The 27319-nt window shown below is 44.6% G+C and overlaps 1 protein-coding gene across 1 annotated transcript; it reads left to right on the top strand.

The window, feature by feature from the left end:
• The first annotated feature begins 10844 nt into the window (after nucleotides 1-10844).
• On the top strand, nucleotides 10845-26677 carry FAM78A (family with sequence similarity 78 member A). Its single transcript, XM_001370080.5, has 2 exons — nucleotides 10845-12297; nucleotides 26057-26677. Exons 1-2 carry the CDS (start codon nucleotides 11975-11977, stop codon nucleotides 26583-26585), a joined length of 852 nt encoding a protein of 283 aa, XP_001370117.1. The 5' UTR covers nucleotides 10845-11974; the 3' UTR covers nucleotides 26586-26677.
• Nucleotides 26678-27319: the final 642 nt, after the last annotated feature.

The raw sequence follows: 27319 nt of genomic DNA, 5'->3' as shown, positions 1-27319 counted from the left end.
TCATTACTTTCCTTTGCTGTCATGTTAGCCAATCTGCTAGGTGTGAGGTGATACCTCAGAGTTGTTTTGATTTGCATCTCTCTGATTATAAGTAGAGTCACTTCTAAGACAGAAGAGCAACAAAGTATTGCTAGACAAATGAGGTTAAGAACTTCACCCAGAGTCACACAGCTAGGAAGTGTTTGAGGTCAAATCTGAACCTAGGACCACCTGTCTCTAGGACTAGTACTCTATCCACTGTGATACCTAGTTGATATATAAACATATGCCTTTTAATAACACTGGCAGCTTCTTGCTAATATTCAGTATGATACCTCTAGTATGGCCATGAAATAAAGTGATTAATTTCTAGCTGTATCACCAGGCCTGTAGACAGAAAGGCTCTTCATTAGTTCAAATTATTTCAGAACAAGTTAGTTCAGACACATTAGCTATGTGACCCTGAGTAAGTCATACAACCCTGTTTGCCTCAGTTTCCTCATCTGTCAAATGAGCTAGAGAAGGAAATGGAATCTCTCTAGGATCTTTGCCAAGAAAACTTCAAATGGAGTCACAAAGAGTCAGATATGACTGAAACAAGTGAACAACACTACTACCCACAATACCGGTGGGCAGACTAAAGCCAGAATAAAAGGTTAGGTGGTAATGCCACTACTAGGTCTGTGTCCCAAAGAGACAACAAAAAATGGAAAAGGACTTATTTGTACAAAAATATTTATAGCAACTCTTTTTGTAGTGGCAAAGAAGTGGAAAGTATAGTAAGCAAAGAAAGACTGCATTAAACAAAGCATAAGCAGGTGACTCAGAACCTCATGAGAGCCTGGGTCAACATTCCAAGGGGTAGGTGGGGTCCCAACTGAACAACAGTTTTTCCTTCTGGAGCAGAAGTAGGAGCAGCAAGTGTAAGTAAGTTTACCTCTTGTTTCTTCCCCTTAAACATCTCATAATAACAAAACTGAAGGAATGTCCATCAATTGGGGAATGGCTGAACAAATTGTGGTATGTACTGGTGATGGAACATTATTGTGCTATAAGAAATTATAAGCAAGATGATTTCAGAAAAAGCTGCAAAGATCTTCATGAACTGATGCAGAGTGAAATAAGAAGAACTGGGAGAACATTATATACAGTAACAGCAACATTGTATGATGGTCAACTGTGAAAAGCTGACTTCTATCAGCAGCATACCAATCAGGAGCAATCCTGAAAGACTTATGAAGGGGAAAAGAACTGTTGTGGAGTTGGATGGATGTAGATCAAAGCAGATCAAAGCATATCATTGTTCATATCAGTGTTTTTACAGTTTTGTTTTGGGGTTTTGGTTATATATGAGTTTGCTCTTACAACAATGACCAATATAGAAGTGTGTTTTGCATGATAATAAAAATAAAATTTAAAAATAAGAGTTGGTGAATATTTAATAGCAGAGAGAATAGATTGAAATCAGAGCAGGACTCTTCTATGACTCAATCTCCCCATCCAGAGAAACCACATTCAAATCTAGTGGGCAGGAGCAGAAAGAAGCTCATTTCCAACTTCTGAATGGGGGACTAGAAGGCATTTGGAAAGAAAGACACAACTTGGAAAAGAACAAGAGGTCACATAAATTGGATGGTGGCATGCTTTGGTGAAGAGAATTACACTGGTGACATAGGTTCTAATTCTGCCTCTAACTTATTGGGTGACTGTAGGCAAATCACAGACTCCCTAAATCTTGTGTTGTTTTTTTCTTAATGAAAGGGTAGAGACTGAATGATACAATGAAAGAACACTGACTCTCCAAACAGAGGACCCGTGTTCAAATTCTAAAGTCATTTAATTCCCTCAGATCTCAGTTTTCTCACTTGTAAAATAAGAAGATTGGAATAGATCCAGCTCTATATTGTTAATTGAAGATTAGATTCATAAAGATCCTCCAGTGCTAAGATTCTATAATTTGGTTCTATGCTTTCTCTCAACTTCCTGCCCTCTCCCTCTTCCCTCTCTCTCTTTCTATCCTGCCCTCCACCCTCCTTCCCTTCCCCTCTGTTTCTCTCTCTGCCTCCCTCTTTCTCTTTCTCTTTTCCTCCTCTCCCTTCACCTTTTTCTCCTTTTCTCCCTCCTTTTGGTAGAAGTAAAGGATAATAAATGTTCAGAGACAGTCCCACACATGTGAATCACATTTATGCTACCACCCTACATTCCCCCCTCCCTGCCTTCCTCATCACACTCAGATCCTCCTCCTTTCCTCCTTTCCTCCTTTCCATACTTTGACAATTCCTCTATCATCCAGAGAAGCAAAGACATTCTATGATTTTCTATTGGCTTCCCCTTGGTCAGTAACTGGGGAAGGGAATAAGGCTATAAACAGAACTCTGTCTCCTAAGGCAACAGCATTTAAGCTTTTAACTTTTTATTCTGAAAAAAATGTAATTGCTTTAGTTTTTCTATCCTTTAACAACAACAACTACAAATATTTCATACCTCATAATAACCTTATCTATTAAAGTGGACATTCTCTCTTTGGGAAAAAACTCAGTGGGTCATAGAATATGCTACTGCAGATTCCTCCATCTAGATCTAAGGCATCACTCTAGGTTGGTCAATAATATCGGTTGGCATCAAGTTTATTTATTTTTGAAAACCCTACCTTCTGTCTTAAAGTTGATATTAAGTATCAGTTCCAAGATGAAGAGTGGTATGGGTTAGGTAATTGGAGTTAAATGACTTATTCAGAGTCAGTAGCTAGGATGTGCCTGAGGTAAAATTTGAACCCAGGACTTTGTGTTTCCAGGCCTGGCTCTTTCTCCACTGATCCCCCTACATGCCCCTTGACATCAAAATTTAAGTGATTTCAGACACCTAGAAGTAATTTCATGAAACCAAAAAGTCTTGATGACTATCCCAGCCCTAAAATCCTCACTTCATATTACCAAGAAAACTGGGACGCTTCATCAGATATCTCAAAAGGCTCTGCAGAGTCTAGAACTTTTGGAGAGGGAGAGCACTTCACTACTTTAAAGGATTATTTCATCATAATAGTACCCACTCCACCACCAAACATTAAATGACAGGCCATCCATATTTCTCTTCATCCTGCATGGTTTTGAAAAAAATATAATTCCTTTTTATTATGGACTTTAAAAGTATAATCCTGCATAAATGTTTCTCTATATAAAGAACAGAAAAAGAAGCCTTCATATGAAAGCTCATCTTTGTAGAAATGCTGTTCACATCTTTTCATCAGTCTTTCATAGGAGGTCCACCCAATGAAGTGGAAAGCTTTCTTTGGGTCTTTTAATAATATTAAATAGGGGTAGCTAAGTAGCTCTTATTGCTCTTCTATCTTAGACCCAATATACAATTTTGATTCTAAGATGGAAGGAAAGGGTTTTATATATATATATATAATAGACACCAGTGCAATACTTGCACTATCTATTTTGTTATCTTTAGTCTTAAGAAATAGATCTATGGCAGCAGCTGGGTAGCTCAGTGGATTGAGAGACGGGTCTAGGGACAGGAGGTCCTAGGTTCAAATTTGGCCTAAAATACTTCCCAGCTATGTGACCCTGGGCAAATCACTTGACCCCCATTTCCTAGCCCTTACCACTCTTCTGCCTTGGAGCCAATATACAGTATTGACTCCAAGATGGAAGGTAAAGGTTTAAAAAAAAAAAAGAAATAGATCTATGTGTATTTCTCTCAACCTCCTGCCCTCCCTCTTTCTCTTTCTCTCCCTCCTTCCTTTCCCCTCTATTTCTCTCTATTTCACCTTTTTTCCCATTGTTGTACATACATATTTCCCTCTTTCCTTAGTCAGTCATTGTAATAATTAGAGAAAATAATAATAAATAGTATAAATATACATAAATAAAATATAAATAATGAGAAAAATATTTCAGCAAAGCTAACCAGCACATCAGTCAAGCCCAATAGCATATTCAGTGTTCCATACTATAGTCCCTTGCCTTGGCAAACAAAGGAGGAAGGAGCATTTTTTCCTCTCTTGGGGGGCAATCTTTTTTTTTTAATTTTATTTAGTCAATTTAGAACATTATTCCTTGGTTACAAGAATCATATTCTTTCCCTCCCTCCCCTTCCCTCACCCTTTCCTGTAGCTGACCTGCAATTCCACTGGGTTTTACATGTGTCCTTGATCAGAATCTATTTCCATGTTGTTGTTGTTTGCATTAGGATGTTCATTTAGAGTCTACATCCCCAATCATATCCCTTCGACCTATGTATTCAAGCAGTTGTTTTTCTTCAGTGTTTCTATTCCCACAGTTCTTCCTCTGGATGTGGATAGTGTTCTTTCTCATAGATCCCTCCGGGTTGTTCAGGATCACTGCATTGCCACTAATGGAGAAGTCTGCTACATTTGATTGTACCACAGTGTATCAGTCTCTGTGTACAATGTTCTCCTGGTTCTGCTCCTTTCACTCTGCGTCAATTCCTGGAGGTTGTTCCAGTCCTTATGGAATTCCTCCAGTTCATTATTTCTTTGAGCACAATAGTATTCCATCACTAACATATACCACAATTTGTTCAGTCATTCTCCAATTGAAGGGCATCCCCTCATTTTCCAATTTTTGGCCACCACAGAGCGCAGCTATGAATATTTGCATACAAGTCTTTTTCCTTATTATCTCTTTGGGGTACAAACCCAGCAGTGCTATGACTGGATCAAAGGGCAGACAGTCTTTTAGCACCCTTTGGACATAGTTTGGGGGGCAATCTTGATCATTACAATTACATAGTTTTTAGGGTTTTTTTTTTCTTTCTATTACATTGTTGTAGTCATTGTGCTAGCTTATTTTTGCTTATCAGTCCAGAAATATGTCCCAGGCTTGCTACTCTGCATTATCCTTCACTCTTGCCATCAAAAATGAACCACTTTATTTCCAAACTTCTTTTCTGAATGACTGAAATAACCCAATAACAACTACAGAAAAACACTTGGCCTTGGAAACTTGAACGTGCAGGTTCTAGGCTTTGTTCTACTACCAGTTCTGGTTTATTCTGTGACTTTGGGCTGGTCTTGAGCTCTCTGGGTCTAGAGCATCTTTAGGTTGACATCTTCTGCTTCCTCACAGTGAGATGTGATGCCCTCCAGAGGAAGCAGCTTTCTGCTTGAAGCCATTCCCATGCGTTTCTGGTGTGGGCTCTGTCCCGTGTGACTCCCGGTTCTTTTCTCCATTCTTTCCTGTGGGCTGGTGACTACTTGATTAGAAAGCTCTTGGAGTCTGCAAGAGTCTCAGTTCCCAGATCCGGAGAGCCTGAAGACTGTGGTGTGGGAGTGTGATGCTGCCTTTGTGGAATGTCTGGGAAGGATGGAGACCAGAGATGGGACTCTGGAACTCTTCAGATATTGCTGTGGGTTTAGCATGTCACTGAGAGAAGTTCATACAGATGTCCTCCTTCCTCTTCTTCCCCAAGCAGCGGGGAATTCACACTTAGCATGAAATCTCCACCAGGGTTTATGGTTTATGCATATGCTCAAGGCAAAGCCTGCTGCATGGCCAACGCCCACGGAACTCCCGAGAACGCAGAGTGCTGAGAGATTTGGGGGGGGGGGGGATCGGTAGGGCCCACAGTGAGCATGCTCAGGAGCTGGTAGGACAATGTTGTCGCCCCCCCATAGGATAACCAGGTATTTTGGTGGCCCCTTCGATCCAGACTTCTTGCACCTTTGCAGGCCAGAGGAAAGAAACAGGACAAATGGACCCCTGGAAACTCTAAGTCTCTGGCTCAGGACGTATTAGGTGGCTTTTTGAGAAGCCTTTTCCAGTCTGTTCAGCAAAAGCAGCTTTGAAAAGCAAATCTTTGTCACTTACCTGGTATAATTGAGGACTCAGTGTGGGTGAGTGGGTGGTGAGCCATTTGTAAAGCTACTAAGGGCCAGATTAGAAAAATCAAGTTGTAGAATGCCAGACACAGAAATGCACTTAGAGATCACCTACCAGCCTCATTTTACAAGGGCAGGAGGGAAAGAAGCAAATACGTATTACGGCTCTACTATGTTCGGGGAACTATGCTAAGCACTTTATAAATGCTGTTTTTGATCCTCACAACACTACCCCCACCCCAGAGGTAGGGTTTGTTTGTTTTTATTTTATCCTTATTTTACAGGTGAGTAAACTATGCCAGACCTAAGTTAAATTACTTGCATAGGGTCACACAAGTAGTAAATGAATGAGGTTAGATTTGAACTCAGTTCTCTTCTGAATTGGGGCCCAGTGCCCTATCCACTGTGCTACCTAGCTGCCTCTGGAAGCATTTTGCACAGTGCCTGGCACATAGTAAATGCTTTGTAAATCCTTGGTGTTTGCTTTACTTGCCTAGGATCACACAGCTAGGGAATTTCAGAGGTAGGATGTAAATTCAGATCTTTCTGATTCCAAGTCCAGCACAATCCAGTAGGTCAAAATGCATCTCTCAAAAGGATTGTTGTTCAGTTGTTTTCCTCTTCATTTGGGCTTTTATTAGCAAACATACTGGAGTGGTTTGCCGTTTCTTTCTCCAGCTTATTAAGCAAATAAGGAAACTGAGGCAAACAGGGTCAAGTAACTTACTCTGAGCCACCCAGCTACACACTAGTAAGTGTCTGAGGCTGGATTTGAACTCATGAAGATGAGCCTTTCTGATTCTAGGACTGGCTGTCTATTAACTAGCTGCCTCAGAAGGAACATCTATTAAACACAGATGCTAAATTTTTAGGGGAAGGCTCTGGCTCTCACCTTGGCTCTGAATCATTAAACTAAATCATACACACACAGTTTATTTTATTTTATTTTTAAAAATTAATTAAGAATATTTTCCCATGGTTACATAATCCATGTTCTTTCCCTCCCCTCTTCCCTCCCCCTTCCCTGAGCTGAGGAGCAATTTCACCACACAGTTTATTTTTAAATTAATGTGTATTCTTTTTCTCTCCTTCTACCTTCCAATTTAAAAGAAAAAATCTTGTAACAACTATATCAAGCAAAGCAAATTCTTAAATTGTTCATTTTTGAAAACCTGTTGTGTTTTGCATCTTGGATTCACTATCTGTCAGGATATGGGTAGCAAAGGGTATCAGTCCTCTGAAATCATAGTTAATTATTGCATTGGTTAGACTTAATTAAATCTATTGAAATGGTTTATCTTTATAATGTTGTTAATGTATAAATGGTTCTGGTTTTTCTCACTTCAATTTGCATCAGTTTATGTTTCTTCCTAGGCTTCTCTAAACTTATTCACATTGTCATTTCTTATGGCAGAAGAGTATTCTACTTCATAAAAATACCATAATTTCTTCAGCCATTCCCCAATTGAAAGGATTGCCTTGGTTTCCAGTTCTTTGATACCACAAAAAGGACTGCTGTAAATATTTTTGAACATATAGGCATTTTTCTTCTTTAGTTGATCTCTTTGGGGGCATAGGCCTCAAAGAGTTGTTGATAGGTCAAATTAGTGACTTTGGGGGCATACAAATAGAGTTCTAACGTGATCCTGAGAAAATCACATTTTAGTGAAATTCTCAGCATAAATGAGATAGCATGGATACATTTATTCATTCAGCAAATATTCATTGAGCAAAAGGCATACTTGATGGGATACAAAGACAACTTGATGGGACACTATCCTCCAGAAACTAGAGTTAAAAAGTTAAAAGTACACAAAAAGTTCAGTAACAATACAAGAGATATCAAAAGGCAGGACAGGGTCAAGGACTCCAATGCTTATGGATGGAAGGATTGACTGGAACTGTTAAAGAGTGCTCAAAAACAGCTTAATTGGTGAAATAGGAATTGAGGCAGTTCAACTGTTTCTGGTTCTACCACAGGGAATTAATTTCAGTTGCATTATTTTGAGATTTTCCCTACTGGAAACCAAAGAATCAATACCCTATTTCTAAGGACAACTTTGAAACCTTGTATTACTTCACTTGTGGGGAGGGGGGGGGGGATTAACTGTCTCCTTTTGGGAAAATAGGTTAGGATTTGTTGAGTTGTTTCAGTTCTGCTCTTCATGTGTTCTATTCTTCATGATTCCATTTGGGGTTTTCTTGGCAAACAACTAATAGTTTGTGCCATTTCTTTCTCCAGCTCATTTTACAGATAAGAAACCAAGGCAAACAAAGTTAAGTGACTTGTCCAAGGTCACACAGTTAGTGTCTGAGGTCATATTTGAATTCCTATCTTCCTGACTCCAACCCAGAGCTCTATCCAGGGATAGCAAGTTGCCCTAGGGTTAGGATAAACAATCCCCATTTGAATGAACTGGCCACTGTAGGTGTTCAAAGAATTACAAAGGGGAATCTGATCCCTAAGGTTTGCCGATAATGTGGATCATAGGAGAAGTATTCCAGTGAACACTGGGTGTTGATGAGGGTTGATGGGGGAAGTTGGGGAACAACATTTAAGACATTCCTCTGTGGTTTTAAATGAGACTGGTTTGAGATGAGTCAGCCTATAAATAAACCTAGTTTGATGGTTCCAACTTCCACTCCTCCTCATTTCTAGAATCAGAGAACACAGAGTGTTAGGAATGGAAGGGAACTTTAAGATAATCCAAATTCAGTCCCGTCATAGAGTCCCGGAGGGAAATGACTAGCCCAAGGTCACACATGCTTGCTCAAATCTTCCTTCTCCCCCTCCTCCCCCCGCCCCCTACAAAAACATCAAAACCAGATTCGCCTTTTGATTCGTTCCTTACTATGAAATGACCTACTCGGCTCACTGCAATGCGTGTAACCAGATGAGCTAGCAGAGCGGTTCTTACCACAGGAAATGGCCCCCAGGCTATAATTACATCGCCTGGTTCTGGTGACATCACAAACCACCTGGGCTTTGGCGGCGGTTCTTTGTGCTATCACTAGGGCTGTGGAGATGAAACTCCACTTGGGAAATTCAGTTAACCTTAGCGGCATATACCCTTTTTATCTCCAGGCTTCTAAAGCTGAGTTAGACTCACTCGATACCCATACTCATAATGTGGCTATGACTCAGAGTTGGGGAAAAAAAAAACAAAGCTTCCACTCAGTAGGTTTTTAGGTTAGAAAGTATACCTTCAAAGAAAGAATCTGTCCCCGGCCCCTCTTTCCCTTCAGGAACATGATGCTGCTACTGTTGTACCGGTCTCAATAACCAAAGGTTCTCTCCATCCTGTTTTTATTCCCAGTTTAAAGGAGGCCCCTTTCTTGGTCCTGTCGTTACAATGCACGGTTTGCGTTGAAAGAAATCCATCCCCATCCCAACACACAGCCCAAGGCAGACCCGGAGAACCAGAGATGTTGTCACGTTTGTTCTCGTCCCACCACCCCCCTCCCATCCCGCTCCCGGTTAAAGGTGTTCTCCGAACCCGAAGTAAAGAGATGGAAGAAGCCCACACCTCCGAAAAGAAACCTCTCTCTCCTCCAAATAGCAAGGGGGAATGGGGTGGTGCAGGGGTGAGAGAAGCAAGCCCACCACCTGCCCTCCTCACCAACCTAAACAAACTACACTACCCAGAATTCCTGGGGATGGCGAAAAGGAAATGTCGTTTTTTTACCGAGAGGTTTAGCTCTATCAGCTGCAGCTCGAGAGAAAGGGAGCGAGAAAGGGAGAGGGAGAATTACGAGGGGGGGGGGGGGGGGGGAAGAAGAGAGGTAGGGAGCCCGGAATGCAGCAATTGGGTTGGGGTTGGCTAGAGAGGCGGTCACAGGGAGCGCTGCCTATCGGGAGAGCCTGCAGGAACAGCTGGGCTGCGGGAGAATGCCAGGGACAGGCGGGCACTAGGGGGGTGGGGGGGGGGATGAGTTTCTGCAAAGTTTGACCTGGTTGTCTTTCGGGTGCCGCAGCAGAAACTGAGGCAGGCAAGGAGACTTTCTTGAGCTAGAAGGCAGCGGCCGCGACCACGAAGCTGACAGCACATACTTGATACAATGATTTATAAAATAAATGAGATTCGGGGATTCAAGGGAAAATCAAGCCAAAATTAACACCCCCATCGCTCCCAACCGAGCCCACCCCGAGAAGCCCCCCGAAAGCTAGAGAGGCTGGGCTCCTCAAGCTTCGCTGCCCCCACGTTTGTCTCGCAAGAGGACCCTAACCCTGCTACCAGTGTCCGAGTCCAGCTTCGGGTGTGGAGGGGGGGAAAGAGTGGTCGGGGTGGCATTGGCGGGCAAATGCTATGAACTAGTAGCTCTCTTGTCCGCCCGTTGCAGGGGCAAGGGGCATCGGAAGGCAAAACCGCTGGGGTGCCAAAATTTGGAACCTGCTGGAGGGGGCAGGTGAGTCGGCGGCGATTCTCCCTTGGCGATGTGTGCGCCCAAGTTCCCCCGATAGAGGCTAAGCCGGAGGCAGACGGACACACAAATAGGACGGTGAACCTGAGCCCGCAGGAGTGGGGGGTGCGAGTGGAGGGGAAGCCAAGGAGAATAATATCGGGCGTGGGGCAATCTATGCTGGGCGCCCTCTTCCTGCGCCGGGGTGGAAGCCGGCAGAAGAGATCCCCTACGGATGAACCACGGACCGGGCTGCTGAAGACGAGGAGGAGGCGGAGGAAGGAGGAGCCGCTGGTGAAGGCTAGATCTCAGTCTGCCAGCCAGCGAGCGCCAGAGCCGGCGGGGGGGAAGTGACACGCTGCCGACTGCAGCAGTGTCAGCCTGAGCGGCGAGAGCCCTGGCCCCCGAGGAGGACCACCGGGGAGGGCTGAGGACCTGCGGGGATCCGGGAGGCAGCGAGCTGGCCGGCAGCGCCCCCTCCCCCGCCCCCTCCCCAGGCCAGGTGGGTGTCAGCAAAGATGTCACGGTCGGCGATTATTCGCTGGTGATCGAGAGCCCGAGGCTGATTTTGACTGGGTGGGGGTAGGGGTGGGGGGAGGGGAGGGGGGAGGGGGTTGGTGAATGATGAAATTGACCAGAGCTGCAGTTTCAGCTCAGCAGCCAGGGAAACAGCGGAGCCGCTCAACACCCCCCGACGCCCCCAACACACATTGCCTACCTACGCTCCCTCCCCACCCCCACCCGAAAGTTCAGCCTAACTTTAAGAAGGGCCTTTAAGCCTTATCCCTCCCTTCATCTCAGCCAGGTCCTCGCACCAGCGAACAGGGGGACGAAGCGAGACACCCGAGTAGGACAGCGGCTGAGAGCCACGGGAGACGAGACGGGGAGAGTCAGATCACTGAGGGAGGAGGAGTGCAGCCTGCGTCCACCAGCCCTAGGGGGGAAGAGAGCGAGTTGCAAAGCGATCAACAACGTGCGGCAATGTAGGAAACTGTTAGATCCCCGCTCCGAAGATCGGAAATAGCTTTTTTTTTTCCTCTCTCTGAGGTGGTGCTTTCTTTCGCCCCCACCCCTCCCTCTTCTGCTTAAAGCAAACCAGGGCCACCAAAGAGTGTGAGCCACAACTACTGCTGCTCTTCCTTCGGAGTTTATTTCTTGGGATATTGATTGCAGGCTTGGGAACAACCCTAAGCTCATCTTTGGGCTTCTGGAAGCCTCAAATCATCGCTAATCTGGAGGTGTCTTGTTTTTCTTTCCTGATTTAACAGAAACTGCTATTTAATTTATTACTGTCACTGTGTGTGTGAAAGAGAGCGTGTGTAAAGAGAGAAGGAAGTAGATTTTTCTGCAGAAAGGGTGGCAGGAGCGTGGACGGTACATAGCCTTCCTTATTTATGTGTCTGTCAGCATTCTCCTTCATCCAAAGAATCAAGGGAAAGTATCCAACCTGTGTTTCCCGTTGAGTGAAGCACAAGGAAGGACTGGAGATATCAAAGCAACATGATTATTTATTGAACTCCAAACTTAAAAAAAAAAACCCAAAGAATATCCGAGATTTCGCCCACTGTTCAAGAAAGAAGAGAGGCCCCTTTGCTCCTGAAATGCAGCAAAATCCTTATTTATAAACGGGCTAAAGACACTGATATGAAAAGGCCCCTCTACTCGAATTTTCTATCCTATGGATATCAGTCTTGAGATTTCGAAATAGGAAGATCTGTATTGGATCTAGCAGCAACTATCATTTCAATGCCTAGTCTTCCCTGGGACTGTTGGCATTTCCTAGAAATTAAACTGGTACTGTATGCCATGGGCTGTATTCAGAGCATCAGCAGCAAATCCAAAATTTTCCGAGAAAGTATTTCGGTGATTGATGTGAAAGCTTCTATAGACCCCATCCCCACCAGCATCGATGAGTCGTCTAGCGTGGTTCTCCGCTACAGGACACCACACTTCCGCGCCTCGGCCCAGGTGGTCGTTCCGCCCATACCTAAGAAGGAGACCTGGATCGTTGGCTGGATTCAAGCGTGCAGCCACATGGAGTTTTACAACCACTATGGGGAGCAGGGCATGTGAGTACTTCTGAAAACCGAAGTTCTCTGGGCTTCCGGGTGGGTACCCTAGATAGAGGTGGGGGAGGGGCAGGGGAATGGGTTAGAAGGAACATTTTGGGGGGGAGATGAAGCTTGCGAATCTGGCCTATTAGGTCAACTATCTATCCTGTGGTTTGAGTAGCCTAGGGAGGAGAGAAACTGGGTTTCCGTTCCTTATGTAAGGGGCAGAGAGAGTATCCAATATGTCATAGAACCTTGCCATCTCATCAGGGGAGCCTGGCGACCTTAAAGGTTCTAAAACTCCAAGGAGAATTTCCAGAGTCTCAGGAATGGATTGGCCTACGAATTCCAGATTTTTGTCCTTTTGGGGCTTGGGCTTTATAGTTTCTGCTGTCCCATGGGTCCCTCTCCTGTCCTCCCTAGCAAGATGCTGAGAAAGCAAAGGAACATTCTGACCACGACCTCTTGGGTGCTGCAAACAAACTGCCTTACTGCAGAGGTGCCAGTGCTGGTCAGGGGTAACACAAGTTACATAGTGGACATTAGGACATCCCATCTCCATATAATAGCGGGGAGCCCTTCCCTATAGCTGTGAAGGAAGGGGAATGTGGTCACTTTGGAGGGATTACTGACTGGGTTTACCAAAGCCCTTTTCAAATGTTTATCTAGTTGGTGTGATACATCTTGACTTTCTATTATGTTTACATCCCCATTGGTGGCTAAGGAAATGCACTGCATTCAAGACTTCCAATCCCTAATAAGTGGTCTTGATTGACTTACCCTTTTCTTTTCCAAGTGGTATTTAGGAACTGAATTTCTACAGCATTTATAGCTTTCCCCCCTGGAGGAGGAAGGCCACTTTAACCCGAGAACCTTTCCTAAGTGCCAGAAAGGCTCAAGTTTGATTCAGAGTTTGGAGCATCTGCTGGTTCTTAGGAGTCCCACAGCTAGCTATAGGAGCCCACTGTCTTCCTGGTATCCACTCTGATTTCAGAAATTCTGCCCTGCCAGATTTGCTCCTGCTAGGCATAAGCAAGGCTTAGATTCTAGGAGCTTCCTTTCTGGGTATTTTGACAGAACCAAGCAACGTGGATCTGGAGCTAAGTGAAGCTGTCCTCCTTTGGGTCCCTACTTCCCAAAGAGAAAGTTTTTCCTGCCCCAGGAAAGACTGGAAAGACAACAATAGAGGAAAAGGAAGAAGTGTGGTACAATGGGGAGAACTCTAGACTTAGAATTAGGAGACATCTGGATTTGAATTTCACACTTCCTTACCAAATAATCATGGACAAGTCACCCAAACAGAACTGCCCCAGTTTCCCTCATCTGCCCCCCCAAAAAAGAGGATAACAATGTAGTGCCTACCTCATAAAGTGTTTCGAAGGTCAAATGACATAATTTAAGTACTATGCTTTGTCCACCTTAAAGGGCTATATTGCAAATGCCAGGTGTTTCTGTAACAATAAGGAGAGGGACAAAAAGGAGTCCTAGGGAATATGAATGTGATTAGAATTGCAGGATCTGAAAGCTAGAAGGAACCTTAGAGGTCATGTGATTGGTAGAAACTCACAACTATGTGGGCACCTCTACCCAGTAGCCTAAAATAACCTTTTCCAAGTGTGGCAGCCACCTTTTGAGAGAGCCAGTGGAAAGGAAGGAGGTTTGGTAGATAGATAGATAGATAGATAGATAGATAGATAGATAGATAGATAGATAGATAGATAGATAGGGCAAGGACAGGGGCACTGAGAAGGCTGGCCCTGACAGACACAAATCAGTTAGCTGTTGTTGCGAGAGGGAGGAACTTTTGCTTCCCCCTTTACCTCCTCCCTGTGCAGAGCCCCTTTCCTAATGTACAGAAACAGAAACCTGAAAAGAAAGCAGGATTTCTCCCCAAGCTGGAACTTTGCGCCAGTTTTAATATATCATAGACAACTGGTAAATAAAGAAGGATTAGTTAGGGAGGAGAGGCTGGGAAAATCAAATCCCTTGGCATCTTTATTAATAATTTTGAAGTTTTAAAAGAAGCAGGAACTGATCATGGTAAGACAAAGTGGAGAGATTATAATTCTTATCTAAGTAAAGAAGGAATTTGTTGGGACTTAAATGCAGTTGTTGGTAACATCTAGTCTGAAACCTCTCAACTCTCAAAAAACAATGATTAGAAAAACAACACTGCCTAATGATTAATTCATTTCAGGTTCTGTGCTGATCCCCCACCCCAATTCTAAGAAGGAAAGAAGGAGTTCTATAGAATTTAGTCTTATGTGGAATTTTCCTCTGAAAACTTAAACCCATAAGGATTTATTGTACTTTCTGAGTCCTCCCAAGCAATTGTCAATAAATGAAGGTTTTCCAGGGGGTTTAGGACCAAATTCTCTTTCCTCAAGCCTGGAGGAATGCATTGAGATATGCCAGAAGGGACCTCTGAATTCTGAAGCATACTGACATTTGGTGGGAAAATACTGGGAAGAATATTTGTGGAGTGACTTGTTTTTAGTAAGATATATGACACTTACAAAGTAGTTGGTTATAAGGGGAAAAATCTCCAGACCAGACAAGAAGATCAAGGTTCCAATTCTGACCCTGCTAACTAACTAGTTAGGATACCTAGGGTTAATTAGTTATTGCTTTATTTCTGGGCCTCAGTTTCTTCATCTGTAAAAACAAAAGGTGGCTAAGGTTCTTCTTAGATTTAAAATGAGATAATTCTAAATTAAATCAAGGTGTGGCATGGGTTTGGAGTCAAAATCTGGGAGTTGAAGGACATGAATTTGAGTCTTGCCTGACCTTGGGCAGATAGATGCTTTAGTCCCTAAGTTCATCTCCCAGGCTCAGAAGTGGGGTTGTTATTGTCAGAGAGGATATAGTGTGTTGAGGGTGGTGGGGTGTGTCTTACTCTTGTGAAAGTCCTTAGAATGCCATGGTTCAAACTACAGTATTAAGAACATGAAAACTGCTGATACTCCCTAAACTTCCTCTTTTCTACCAGCGTAGGCCCATGCTTTTTCACCCAAAGCCCACTGCAGGGAGTTTTAAACTTCGAATCTCTTGCCTTCTTCTCCCATCTTCCCCAGACATTTCCCTTCTTTCAAAGCTGGCCCTAGTACAAAACTACAGCACTTGGAAGACAGACGTTGTCTGTCATCCAGAACATCCAACTCTGGGTCTGGTTTTCCCTTTCCCTCTGATTGGGGGTGAGAAGGGGCAGCCCAGGGGACAGGAGAGCAAGAGGACAGTCTGAGACCCTTTGGAAGGAACATAGTTCTATTAAATGGCTAATAATAGCTTATATTTCCACAAGTGTGAATGGGGATGCTAGGATATGTTCAGGTTTATTCCAGGTGAGTCTCTCCCCTTTTATGGAAGCGCAGGAGCTATCAATTGAGAGGGGAAAGTTTTGCAAATTGTGTGTAGTGGGATAACTTGCATATTTTGTTTGTGTCTGTGTACATGTATATATATTTGAATTGTGTATACATATTTAAATAAATTGCATAATGAACCTGAAGATGGCACACATTTACACACATTTATACACATGTATATCTGTACAATACACTTATTAGGTATGCAATATAAATTTGCATGTGTACTCATGAGTGTACATATTTATACATCTACATACATTTATAGAAATTTATATACATTGTATGTATACATTTATAGAAATAATAACATTTATATAGTGCTTACTATGTGTGCCAGGCCCTGTGCTAATCACTCTATGATGATCTCATTTGATCCTTGAAATGACCCTGGGGTTATCATTATTCCCATTTTATAGAGGAAGAAACTTGAGGCAACCAAGAAGGTTAAGTGATTTGCCCATAATCGTCCAGTGTCTGAGGCTGGATTTGTGGATGTGTGCTTATTATTGTGTGTTCAATTGTGCAGATATAGGCATCTACACACTATTAGTCTAGCTATAGGTACATATATATAATGTCATGCTATCCCACTGGACACACTTATTACAAAGCATTTTACATGTTAATATCATTTGATGTCTTCACTTAAAGAGGAGATGGCTTATTTGGAATAACACTTCCTAGGATCCCAGGATTTAGAGCTGACCTTAGAAATTGTCCAGTCCCTTGATTTTACAGATGAGCAAACAGACCCACAAAGCTTCAGTGACTTGTGGTTGGGTAGGACCATCCCTTGGCAGAGAATAGCAAAGCAAAGATTGGAAGTTGAGTCTTCTTGGTTCCCCGTCCCAGGTTCTCCAGCTCATTAGGCTGTGAAACGGACTGGAAATCTGTTCAAAATTTATCTGTTTAGTAGTAGTTGTCTAAAGACGTGAATAAATGGTGCTTCTTGTGGCAATATAACTGCATTCAATGAACTGGTGATCAGACCTAATTTTTATACTTGAGGTGAGATATTTGTTCTTTGTAATTGTATATTATTAGAAATAATGATTCTGTTCACAGTACCTAAATAAGACTGTCCCTTATAAAAATTAATCTCTGATTTAATATAAAGAAACATTTAACAGGAAGAAGAAATATACTGGGAATCAGTAGAAGCCTGGGTTCTGGCTGATTTCCATACTCTGACACGTCACCGTTTGTGACCTTGGGCCAATGTCTCCAGTGAGAGACTTGGACTAGTGATCGCTAAGGTCCCATCTAGCTCCAATGGTGTATGTTTTAATATATCTGGCATTTTGTCCTAAATTGCCATCTAGAGCTGACATTCTATGGCCTCAGTTCCAAATTCTCTTCCAGCTGTGACATTCTTGATTCTAAGACCCTTCCGTTTGGGATGTTTCTAAATTCTCTTCCAGCAGTAACATTCTTGATTCTAAGGACCCCTCCTGTTCTGATGCGGGATGTTCTAAATTCTCTTCCAGCTGTGACATTCCTTATTCTAAGACCCTTCCTGTTTGGGATGTTTCTAAATTCTCTTCCAGCAGTAACATTCTTGATTCTAAGGACCCCTCCTGTTCTGATGTAGGATGTTCTAAATTTTCCTTCAGCTGTAACATTCTTGATTCTAAGGCCCCTTCCTGTTCTGATATGGGATGTTCTCTTTCATCTGTGACATTCTTGATACTAAGACTCTTCCTGTTTGGGATGTTTCTAAATTCTCTTCCAGCAGTAACATTCTTGATTCTAAGGACCCTTCCTGTTCTGATATGGGATGTTCTAAATTCTCTTCCATCTGTGACATTCTTGATTCTAAGACCTTTCCTGTTTGGGATATTTCTAAATTTTCTTCCATCTGTGACATTCCTTATTCTAAGACCCTTCCTGTTTGGGATGTTTCTAAATTTTCTTCCATCTGTGACATTCCTTATTCTAAGACCCTTCCTGTTTGGGATGTTTCTAAATTCTCTTCCATCTGTGACATTCTTGATTCTAAGGATCCTTCCTGTTCTGATATGGGATGTTCTAAATTCTCTTCCAGTTGTGGCATTCTTGATTCTAAGGCCCTTCCTGTTCTGATGTGGGAGGCTCTAAGTTCTCTTCAAAGTGTGACATTCTGTATTTTAAAGCCCCTTCCATTTCTAACATGAGATGTGCCAAAGTTTCTTCCACATCTGATGGTCCATGTTCTAGAACTCGGCAATAAGCAAAATGGTAGTAATTGATAACAAGAAATTACATTTTCAGGTAAGGAGATCTGTGAAATGGAGAGTAAATCTCTTGATGCCAGATTAAATGGATTCAATACAATTTTGGGTCCAACCCACATTACTTTAAAAGCTTGGAGCCCCCATCAACTGTTCATTTTCAAGACACCTGCCTCCACAACCTCGTCCTCCGCAATTCTGCACCCGCCACCTGTCATCTCCACAGAGAAGCCTTTGAAATGATAAGTCACAAGTTCTTCCCTGTGTGGGAGATACAGTGACACCGGCTGCTGCTAGCCCTTTTCCTGAGGTCTTAGCTTGAGGTCACAGGCCTAACAGTGAGGAAGGATGAGGGGGGAGGGTGATGTCTTAGTTAGGTATTTAGGTTCCTTAAGTTTTCAGTGTCATCAAGCCAAGAAGTATAACCTTGGGAAATTCTCTTAATCCCTCGGGTCCCCCATTTCTTGGTCTGTAAATTCTCTTTGAGGTCCCTTTTAGCTCTGCTATTCCATGCTGTGAAAGAGGAGGTGTGCTGTGTTTGTGCCTGTGTCTATAGAGGGAAGGGGAATTTCTAGCCAAAGAAGGGAGAAGCTCAGTGAGGAGATGCCCCGGGACTTATCCTCTCCTGTTATGATGACAGAAGAGACTTGGTGATCTCCAGCTGTTCACCAGCGATGGCCAAGGGGAGGGAAGTCCCACCCTGACTGTGGAGTCTCTTCCTGAAACGTGTGCCTGTGCAGAGAACAATTCAGGCTCACACTTCCTCTCTAGAGGAGGAAGGCAGGCCCCACAAAGGCAAGGCCCCAGCTGGGGTAGAGTGTGTATGGGAGGGAGCCCTGTTTCAAACCTCCTGAGTTTGAGGAAGTGCTGAGAGAATGTTGGAGACAGTAGGGCCCAATGAGAAATCCCAATAGGCTTGACCCTAGTCAGAATGTCAACAGCCCATATCTTCTACTCCCAGCTGCAGAAGGTGGGGGAATGTTGCCTTGTCATGTAACTGCTTCTCTCTCAGGATATCAGCTCTGGACCATATGTCTTCAGACCCCAGAGGTCCAGGAATATGGGATGGAGCAGGGGTTGATAGGAAGAAAGAACTGAACAGAAAGCTGAACACAGAATAACTCGGGCTCAAGCTTCATCTTTGAGACATTTATTTTTCCTAAAGAAATGCTTTCTTTTCAGGTCAAACCAGGAACAAGTAGAATGAAAAGGGACTGAGAGTGGGGCAGCTGGGTAGCTCAGTGGATTGAGAGCCAGACCTAGAGATGGAAGGTTCTGGGTTCAAATCTGGCTTCAGACACTTCCCAGTTGTGTGACCCTGGGCAAGTCACTTAACCCCCATTGCCTAGCCCTTACCACTCTTCTGCCTTGGGACCAATACACAGTATTGATTCCAAGATGGGAGGTAAGGGTTAAAAAAAAATAAAGAGACCTAGAAGCAGGGCCAGAATATCTAGGAAGGCTATAAGTTTTGGGGCAGCCTGCATTCTTTTGCATCTTCAGGGTTACTGAGCAATCATAGAACTTGACAACTTGAATGGGGCCTTTGAGACCATTTATAATTTAGTCATTTTATAGAGGAGGAAAGCAAGGTCCAGAGGAGTGATCTGACTGGCCCATGGTCACTGAGCTAGTTAGTGGCAGAGCTGGGATCAGAAGGAGTCTGTTCCAGAAAATGCTGCTGTCATGGCAGGCTGCCTGGCCTGGTTTAGGGAAGTTGCCCAGCCCTGTCTGGAAGGGAATTTGAACTGTCAATTGAAGAAACTTTTAAATAAACCCTTTTTTTGCCCCTGGTGCCCCCCTTTCTCCTGTCAGGAGACCACTAATTGTCCAGTGGGGTGAAGGCAGAGGGCCTAGACCCAGTCTAGGGTTTCCCAGCTCTGATCCTGGAACACAGGCTAAAGAAAAAGGCAAGCGCTTGGGATCATTCACATTTGGTGCTTCTCTTTTTAACATCTGCCCACAGATTGTAGAATCCTAGATTTTAGAGTTGGAAGGGACCTTTGAGGTCATCTAAGCCAAGCCCATCCCTTTATGGGTACAGAAACTGAGTATAAAAGATTTACTCAGGTCAAACAGTAGTCTAATAGCTGTGCCAGCTTTTGAACTCGTGTCCTGTAACTCCAAATCCAGTGGGGCTCTTTCCATGGTAGGTAGATTCTAATTCTGTTGACCAGGAGGGGCTTCCCCCTTTCCTGGGGACAGTAGGCTTACAGGATTGAGCTGGAAGATCCAGCCAGGCCACGTCTTCTTTCTCGGGACAAGCGTTCCTCACTAAGGCTGAAAGCATAATGTTCTTTGGGCCATAAAATTAGGGGGTTACACTCTGATCTTGGAAGTCGCTTTCAGTTCCAAAGATTCCCCAATTCTCCTGACTTCCACAGTGTAGAGACACGACTCTTAGAAGGGGCCACGTCCCCAGTATTGGCCAACCGAAGAGAGGCCCTTTGTCTTCCTGGCGTCTTTCCAGATAGACCTTTGGGGATGGGGTGGTAAATTATCATCGTGTTTTGTAACAATGCCCAGCCTACATCATAAAGGCAGGGTGGTATAGTGGATTGAGGGGTGAGAAAACCGAGGTTAAATTCTGCCTCAGACCCTCAGAAGCTGTTTGACCGGGTGAGTCACGTCACTTAGCCTCTTTCAACTTCAGTTTCCTCCTTGGTAAAATCAGGAGGCTGGCCTCCGCAACCTCTAGGGTCCCTTTCCGCTTCCCCTCTCTGATCCTATTATCTCTAGACTCCTCGGAAAATAGGCTTTTGGGGACCTTATGACTCGCAGCCCTCCTGAGTCATCTGCTTAGAGGTTTTTCCAGGGGTTGTGGGAATAGATTGTTCTTTGGGTCGGAGCCGCTGCTGTTGGGTAGAAAATAACCACCGGAGAAGTCCTGAGCTCTAGAATCAGAAGGGGAGACTCAGTTTATCTCATCAGGGACATGCCTATCCAAAAGTCTTTCTGTGGTAGAAGGGGTATCTGTGACACTCCTAATTCTTCAAGGAGCACTCCTGGTTCAGCTAAGGACTTCAGATGTGTTGAATAGATAAAGGAGGGTTGGATTCAATGCCCTCTATGGTTATTCCTTCCAGCTCTAAAAGCTTATGCAGCAACCACAGCTAGGTGCTCCTTGATTAGAGGTGGGAGGTCCTGGGTTCAAATCTGACCTCATGCACTTCCTAGTTGTGTGACCCTGGGTAAGTCAACCTCAACTGCCTAGCCTTTACCACTCTTCTGCTTTGGAACTGCTACTTAGTCTTAATTCTAAGACAGAAGGTAAGTTGGTAAACCAGCTTGTATTGACAGGAAGATGAAAGATGTCAGATGGAATCTGAGAGTCAGGGATTCACTATGACTTTTGGTGGCCACAGGAATAGTTCATCTTATGATGGGAAACTTAACTTGAGTAGTTGTGGTTGTTCATGGACAGCTGAAATCTGAGAAGTGGGCTTCTTGGAAGTCGATTTCAGTTCCAAAGATTCCCCAATTCTCTTAACTTCCAGTGTAGAGACATGACTCTTAGAAGGGGCCACGTCCCCAGTATTGGCCAACTGAAGAGAGGCCCTTTGTCTTCCTGACTTTGGAACCCCTAGAGGATTGACTCTAGTCTTCAAGGCTCTAAGGATCAGGGGAGTCAAGTGGGGTAGCAGAGGTTGCTGGGGAAGCATCTCTTTTAAACAGCTCCTGTTGGACATTCCTTGCAGTTCATCCAGGTTCTGCCCCAGGTAGAGGATAAAAGGAGAGGAAGATAAGGGAAATTAAATTAATATTCTTTTTTGGCTTGCCTAGGTTGTAGTAGAAAATGGAAAAGGATTGTCTTTTCAGAATGGAAAAATGAAAGACATGGGAGAAAGAAAGAGGATCAGAGTCAATCCAGGCAGGGAGGACTTAAAGATATGAATATGGGGTTCACCAAATTCCAGACCAAAGGGGGTGCCCCTTGAAGCTTGAAAGAGGAAGATTAAGGGCAGGCAAAAGCCATCCTACTATAGCCAAGGGGCAGGAATCTTGGGAAACCTATATTACTTCAAAAGGTGATAGAAGTTGTAAATACGAACACATTGAAAAGGTCTTCAGATAAATGCAGGAAAGGGCCTGTAGAGATCACGTAGAGACCCAAACAGCAATCTTTTACAGTAGAGGAAATTTTTAAAAAGTAAGTGTCTTGTCCAAAGTCATTATAATAGGCAGCAGAAATGGAATTCAAACTCTGGTGTGCCGGTGCCAAAACAGGTCCTCTTCTTATTGCCTGTGCAACCTCTGACCTCGCTCACTGGTAACCTCAGGAGTCTGACATCATAGGAGGACGCTGTCCTCTCCTGCTTGAAAACAGTCCCTCAGGGCTCCCAACAGAGAGAATGCTCGGTTGAATAGGCCAGGGGGCTGATCCAGGGTGACATTTCTGATGTTCTTAAAATATGACTCCCTCTGGGAGAATGGACGAGGAAGGCTATTTCCAAGCCATTCTGACAGTTGTATATGAAGCAGTATTGAGAAATAGTGCTTGCCTGGGCGGCTGCTGCTTCTGTTTCCTCTTTCACTGGGCACTGGGGTACTACAACGGAAAAATCTGCCATATTTTCAGGTTTATGTGAAGGAAAACCCCAAAGTCAGGTGTTGGCAAAAAATACACTGAAGGGGTTTGGTTAAAAGTTCTGTCTCGGTTTCCCAGCCCAACACCTTAGAAACAAGATCCGGTGCAGCTATTTCGAAGTCAAACCGAGGTCAAAACCAGGAAAAAAAAAAGTTATTTTAAAACTTTTCCTTCTGTTTATTCTCTTGTTCCTTTAAAACAGGGATTCTTGATATTGACCTTTTTTTGGTCACGTGAAGTCTATGGACTTCTCAGAATATTGTTTGTCAATGTATATCGTGATAAAATGGGTAAGATTACAAAGGAAACCAATTTCTATTCTCAAAATATTTTCCCAAAGAAGTTCACAGCCCCCCCCCCCCATTAGGATCCTTCCAAACAAGGGTAAAAGGCACAAGAGGGGCTGAAGATGTGGCACGGATTGTTTTTTTAAAATGCCCCCCAATTCTGGAGGCTGTTGAAATACAAAATGACTTCTTTGAAATGGGTAGCGCAGACCCAGGAAGGAAGCCTTTGGGCTTAGGGCAAGCACCCACTTTGGGGGGGTGGAGGGGGGGGCTGGATTATCTGCCAAGCTGCTCTGATTTCCCTTGCTCCTACCCTGCCCCTGGGGGGGGGGCAGTGTGTCAGGTGGTATTGCGGTGTGCTTAGGCAGCAGTCCCCAGATGTTGGGGGGGGGTTTGCAGAAACGAGGTCAGGGTGGCCAGCTGCTTTCACTTCAGACACGCGCAGGGGAGATGGAGTGGCTTAAACGCTAGCCCAGCAAGGTCACTGATGAGATAGGCTTCTAGGAAGGCCGGCCCTTGAGCTATCAGCAAGCATTTTCAGAAAAACAAAGCAGCCTGGCCAAAGGGCCGCTCTGATTTTTCATGTCCCTGCTTCCCCTTTACTCACACCAGAATTATGTCAGAGTGACACCAACTGAGAGAGGGACCATGTGAAGCTCTGCTGATTCGTACAGAGCTTGGCGGGGACTTCTCCGGGATGCTTCTTGGTCTGGACCTGGGCCTTACACATCCGAATTAATGTCAGGAGGAGAGCCCATGTGGTGGAAGATGGACGGTCTGGGCTCTGGGCCCGAGTCTGCTACCACCCACCTGGCTGTCTGTCTTCTACTGGAGACCTTGGTTTCCTCATCTGTAAAACAGATGCTCTTGAGAACGTCCCTCCAGGAGGGTACTGGGATCAGCTCTTTTTTCTTTTCTTTTCTTTTCTTTTTAAAAATACCCTTACGTTGTTCTGTCTTTCAGTTTCAGGGCAGAACAATGGTAAGGGCTAGGCTCTCAGGGTCACACAGTCGAAGTGTCTGAGGCCAGATTTAAATCCAGGTCTTCCCATCTCCAGGCCTGGCTTTCTAACCTCTGAACTACTTTGTGGGTCCTGTATTTAGCTCTTACAAGCCTAGGAACCCAATTGTTAAATTTTCATTTGAAGGGGGCAGCTGGGTGGCTCAGCAGATTGAGAGCCAGGCCTAGAGATGGGAGGTTGTGGGTTCAAATCTTCATTTAGACACTTCCTAGCTGTGTGACCCTGGGCAAGTCACTTAACTCTGATTGCATAACTCTTACGGTTCTTCTGCCTTGGAACCAATACTTGGTATTAATTCTAATGTGGAAGGAAAGGGTTTTAAAGATGAAAATTGCTAATGGTGACATTTAGCATCCCAGTGGGAAATCACAGTCAATGGATCCAGGTGCCTACTGCTCTTCTGCCTTTGAACCAATACATAGTATTGATTCCAAGATGGAAGGTGAGGGTTTTTAGAAAATTCATTTGAAGCATTTATACCTAGTCGTGGCCTAAAATCAGGGTTTCCTTTATTGTTTGTCTTAAGAAAGAGAAAGAAAAAATGTTAATGCCAATTCAATTTAGATGTTTGTCATGTAGACATTTTTTTCCTCCGGAGAGCAGGTTGTTAAACATTGATCAGCACGCCCCTGCCCCTGGCTCCAAATGACCTTGTGATCGGAAGACCAAGAGCAGCTCTGCCCCTTTTATACACCCTAGAATCCTTGTCTGTGCGATGTGAGCAGGCATCGGCAGCATTCTCGCTCCTCCAGGGGCACTTTCCCAGCTGCTCGGAGGAGCAGATCAGCAGCCGAGCATGCCGGGAGACGAGAGGGCTTCTCGTGGTGAGGGAGCTGGGCTAACGCACAGCAGCAGTAAGCGCCTGGGGACTAGGACCCCCCAGCAGAGCAGTGTCAGGCCTGGCACCGGAGGCTGTGTGAGAGCTGGGCCGAACGCCCTGGGATTAAGCATGGCCATAACCAGGGCTTCAGGTCGAGGGAAAGAAAAAAACCAAGAGGGTTTCCTTGCTGTGGATGAAAGTGGAGCTAAAAATCACTTATCGAGCGCCTACTAGGTGCCAGTAGGGGGAGACGGGTGCCAAGACCAGGGAGACCGTTCCTACCCTCAAGAAGCTTACCCGCCTCTGTGGGAGGAGGGCAGCCTTCAGAAACAGTGGCCTGTGATCTGCCCGGGCTCCCTCTTGGAGAGACAGTCTGAATTTCTGAATAGGAGGAAATCCATTTGGGGCCCTTCGATTGTAAGCTCCTTGAAGGCAGGGACGGACTGTTTTTTGCCTTTCTTTGACGTCTCCTCAGCCTCTAGCCCATTACCTGGCCACAGACCTTAAACTCCGCAGGCCAGAGACTCCATGCTTTGGGATGAGGCATATGGATTTAGCGCTGGAAAGGGACCTTAGACAACAGTCCAACCGCACCATTTTACAGATGAACAAACTGAGGGGTAACATCGCCCATTGGAGGACATGCAGAGCCCAGAGCAAGGCCATACAGGACCTAACAAGTTTGTTGGAATGTGCTGGAAGCAGCAGGGCAGGCAGCACAAATATAGGAACAGGAGGGGGAAATCACATGTACAATAATTTCAAAAAGCGTGGAGATTCCCCCTTCCCCAGAGTGCTCCCCAGGGTTTCCAATATGGTTTACCTCCAAATCTGCCCGAGGCCATGTTGCCTTTCTTGGTGGGGGAAAAAAAGCCAAGAAGGTAAGGGGAACCATTCCTATTTCATTTGCCCTCTACTTCTTGCCCAGTGCTTGCCCTCTGCAAGGTTCTTTTCTAATTGTGAAGAGACTTTTCTCATCCCAGCCCAGAGCCAGGGGTCATTGTTACCATCTTCTGGCTAGGGATGGGGAAATAATTAAGTAATATAACCATGGCTGAGACCAAGACCCCCAGCAGCTTCTTGGATCTGGCATTATGACCATGGCACGCTATTAGACTGATTTTTTTTTGACTGACATTCTGTCTTTGAATCAATACTGTACACTGGTTCCAAAGGCTGGGCGATGGGGTTTAAGTGACTCACCCAGGGTCCCACAGCTAGGAAGCATCTGAGGCCAGATTTGAACCTAGGACCTTCTGTTCCCTAGGCCTGGCCTCTCAGACCACTGAACCACCTAGCTCTGTTCCCTATTAGCTTGATTTTGAAGATGATCCTGAGGAAAAGGGGCCAGAGAGGTAGGGTCTGGCAGTCTAAATCTACATGGGAAGAATAGAAATATTTACAGATCAGAACACTCTAGAGTGAAATCCTAAAATCAGTGAATTGTTTGGATAAATAATTAATTGATAATCCTAATTTCCAGGTCCAGCTGGGAGCTCCCAGACCTTCAAACAGGGAAGATCCAGGCCATCAGTGACTCAGATGGGGTGAACTACCCTTGGTATGGTAACACCACAGAGACTTGCACCATTGTGGGTCCCACCAAAAGAGACTCCAAGTTTATCATCAGCATGAACGACAATTTCTACCCCAGTGTCACGTGGGCAGTGCCGGTCAGCGAGAGCAACGTGGCCAAACTGACCAGCATCTACCGAGATCAGAGCTTCACCACCTGGCTGGTGGCCACCAACACCGCCACCAACGACATGGTAATCCTTCAGACTCTCCATTGGAGGATGCAGCTGAACATCGAGGTGAACCCCAACAGGCCCTTGGGACAACGTGCCAAGCTCCGGGAGCCAACTGCCCAAGAGCAGCCCCAGATCCTGAGTAAGAATGAGCCAATACCACCTAGTGCCCTTGTCAAACCGAATGCCAATGATGCTCAAGTCCTCATGTGGAGGCCGAAGGATGGGCAGCCCCTTGTGGTGATTCCTCCCAAATACCGGTAACGAGCAGGGGTCCTGGCACCGAATGGGAGGAGAACACGCTCTGATCTGCTAGTTTAAGACAAACAGATAATAATAATAATGATCAAAACAAAGTCGAAATGCACTTTTTAGTCATTCAACAAAAAATGCAACCATTCTACCTTCTCCAGTGGGACGGATTACACTGTGCTAAAAGTTCCAGGGAAGACCTCACCTGGGGTTTCCTCATCACCTGCTTTTTAAGGAGCAGGAGAAAGGGCGGTGGGGAGAGGAGGAGGAACAAAGCAAAAACACACAATCCCTTTTCATTTCCACTTTCAGCCTTTGGTTTTTCCCCTCTCTCTTTTCCCTTCTCTGGTTATGATCTGAGTTTCAGTTACTCGCTCGAAACAGACTTGATGAAACAAAAAACTTTTGAGTTTTTCTTTTTCTTTTTTCCCTCTTTTCTCTGCGAGGTTCAGGGGGAGGGAGCGGGAGGGGAGTCCCAAGATCTGGAAGCAATCCAACTGATCCTCATTTTACTGATGACCTTTTTTTTTTCAGTTGATAAAGATTTGCAACCTCCTCCCCCTGCCCCAATCATGCGGCCTTATATAGATTTTGCTTTGCCAAAATTTTGCCTTAAGCTGTATTTGGGGAGGGGTGGAGGAAGAGCAGAATCTCTTTCCCACTGGATTTTTCAAAAGTGAGTTGAGGATGAAAGGAACACCAACTTCCACCTGAGGAGGAAGGAAAGGAGAGGTGGTCTCAAACCC

This window comes from Monodelphis domestica, chromosome 1, assembly GCF_027887165.1.
Source record: "Monodelphis domestica isolate mMonDom1 chromosome 1, mMonDom1.pri, whole genome shotgun sequence".
Lineage (NCBI taxonomy): Eukaryota > Metazoa > Chordata > Mammalia > Didelphimorphia > Didelphidae > Monodelphis > Monodelphis domestica.
Note: the sequence above shows the minus strand (reverse complement) of the source record. Positions and strands in the feature narration are given on the sequence as shown.

Bases quoted from the DNA above. Each gene is read 5' to 3' on its own strand.
- FAM78A (XM_001370080.5), top strand. From the start codon at position 11,975: ATGCCTAGTCTTCCCTGGGACTGTTGGCATTTCCTAGAAATTAAACTG. The intron at 12,298-26,056 runs GTGAGTACTTCT...CCTAATTTCCAG, and splicing joins CACTATGGGGAGCAGGGCAT to GTCCAGCTGGGAGCTCCCAG.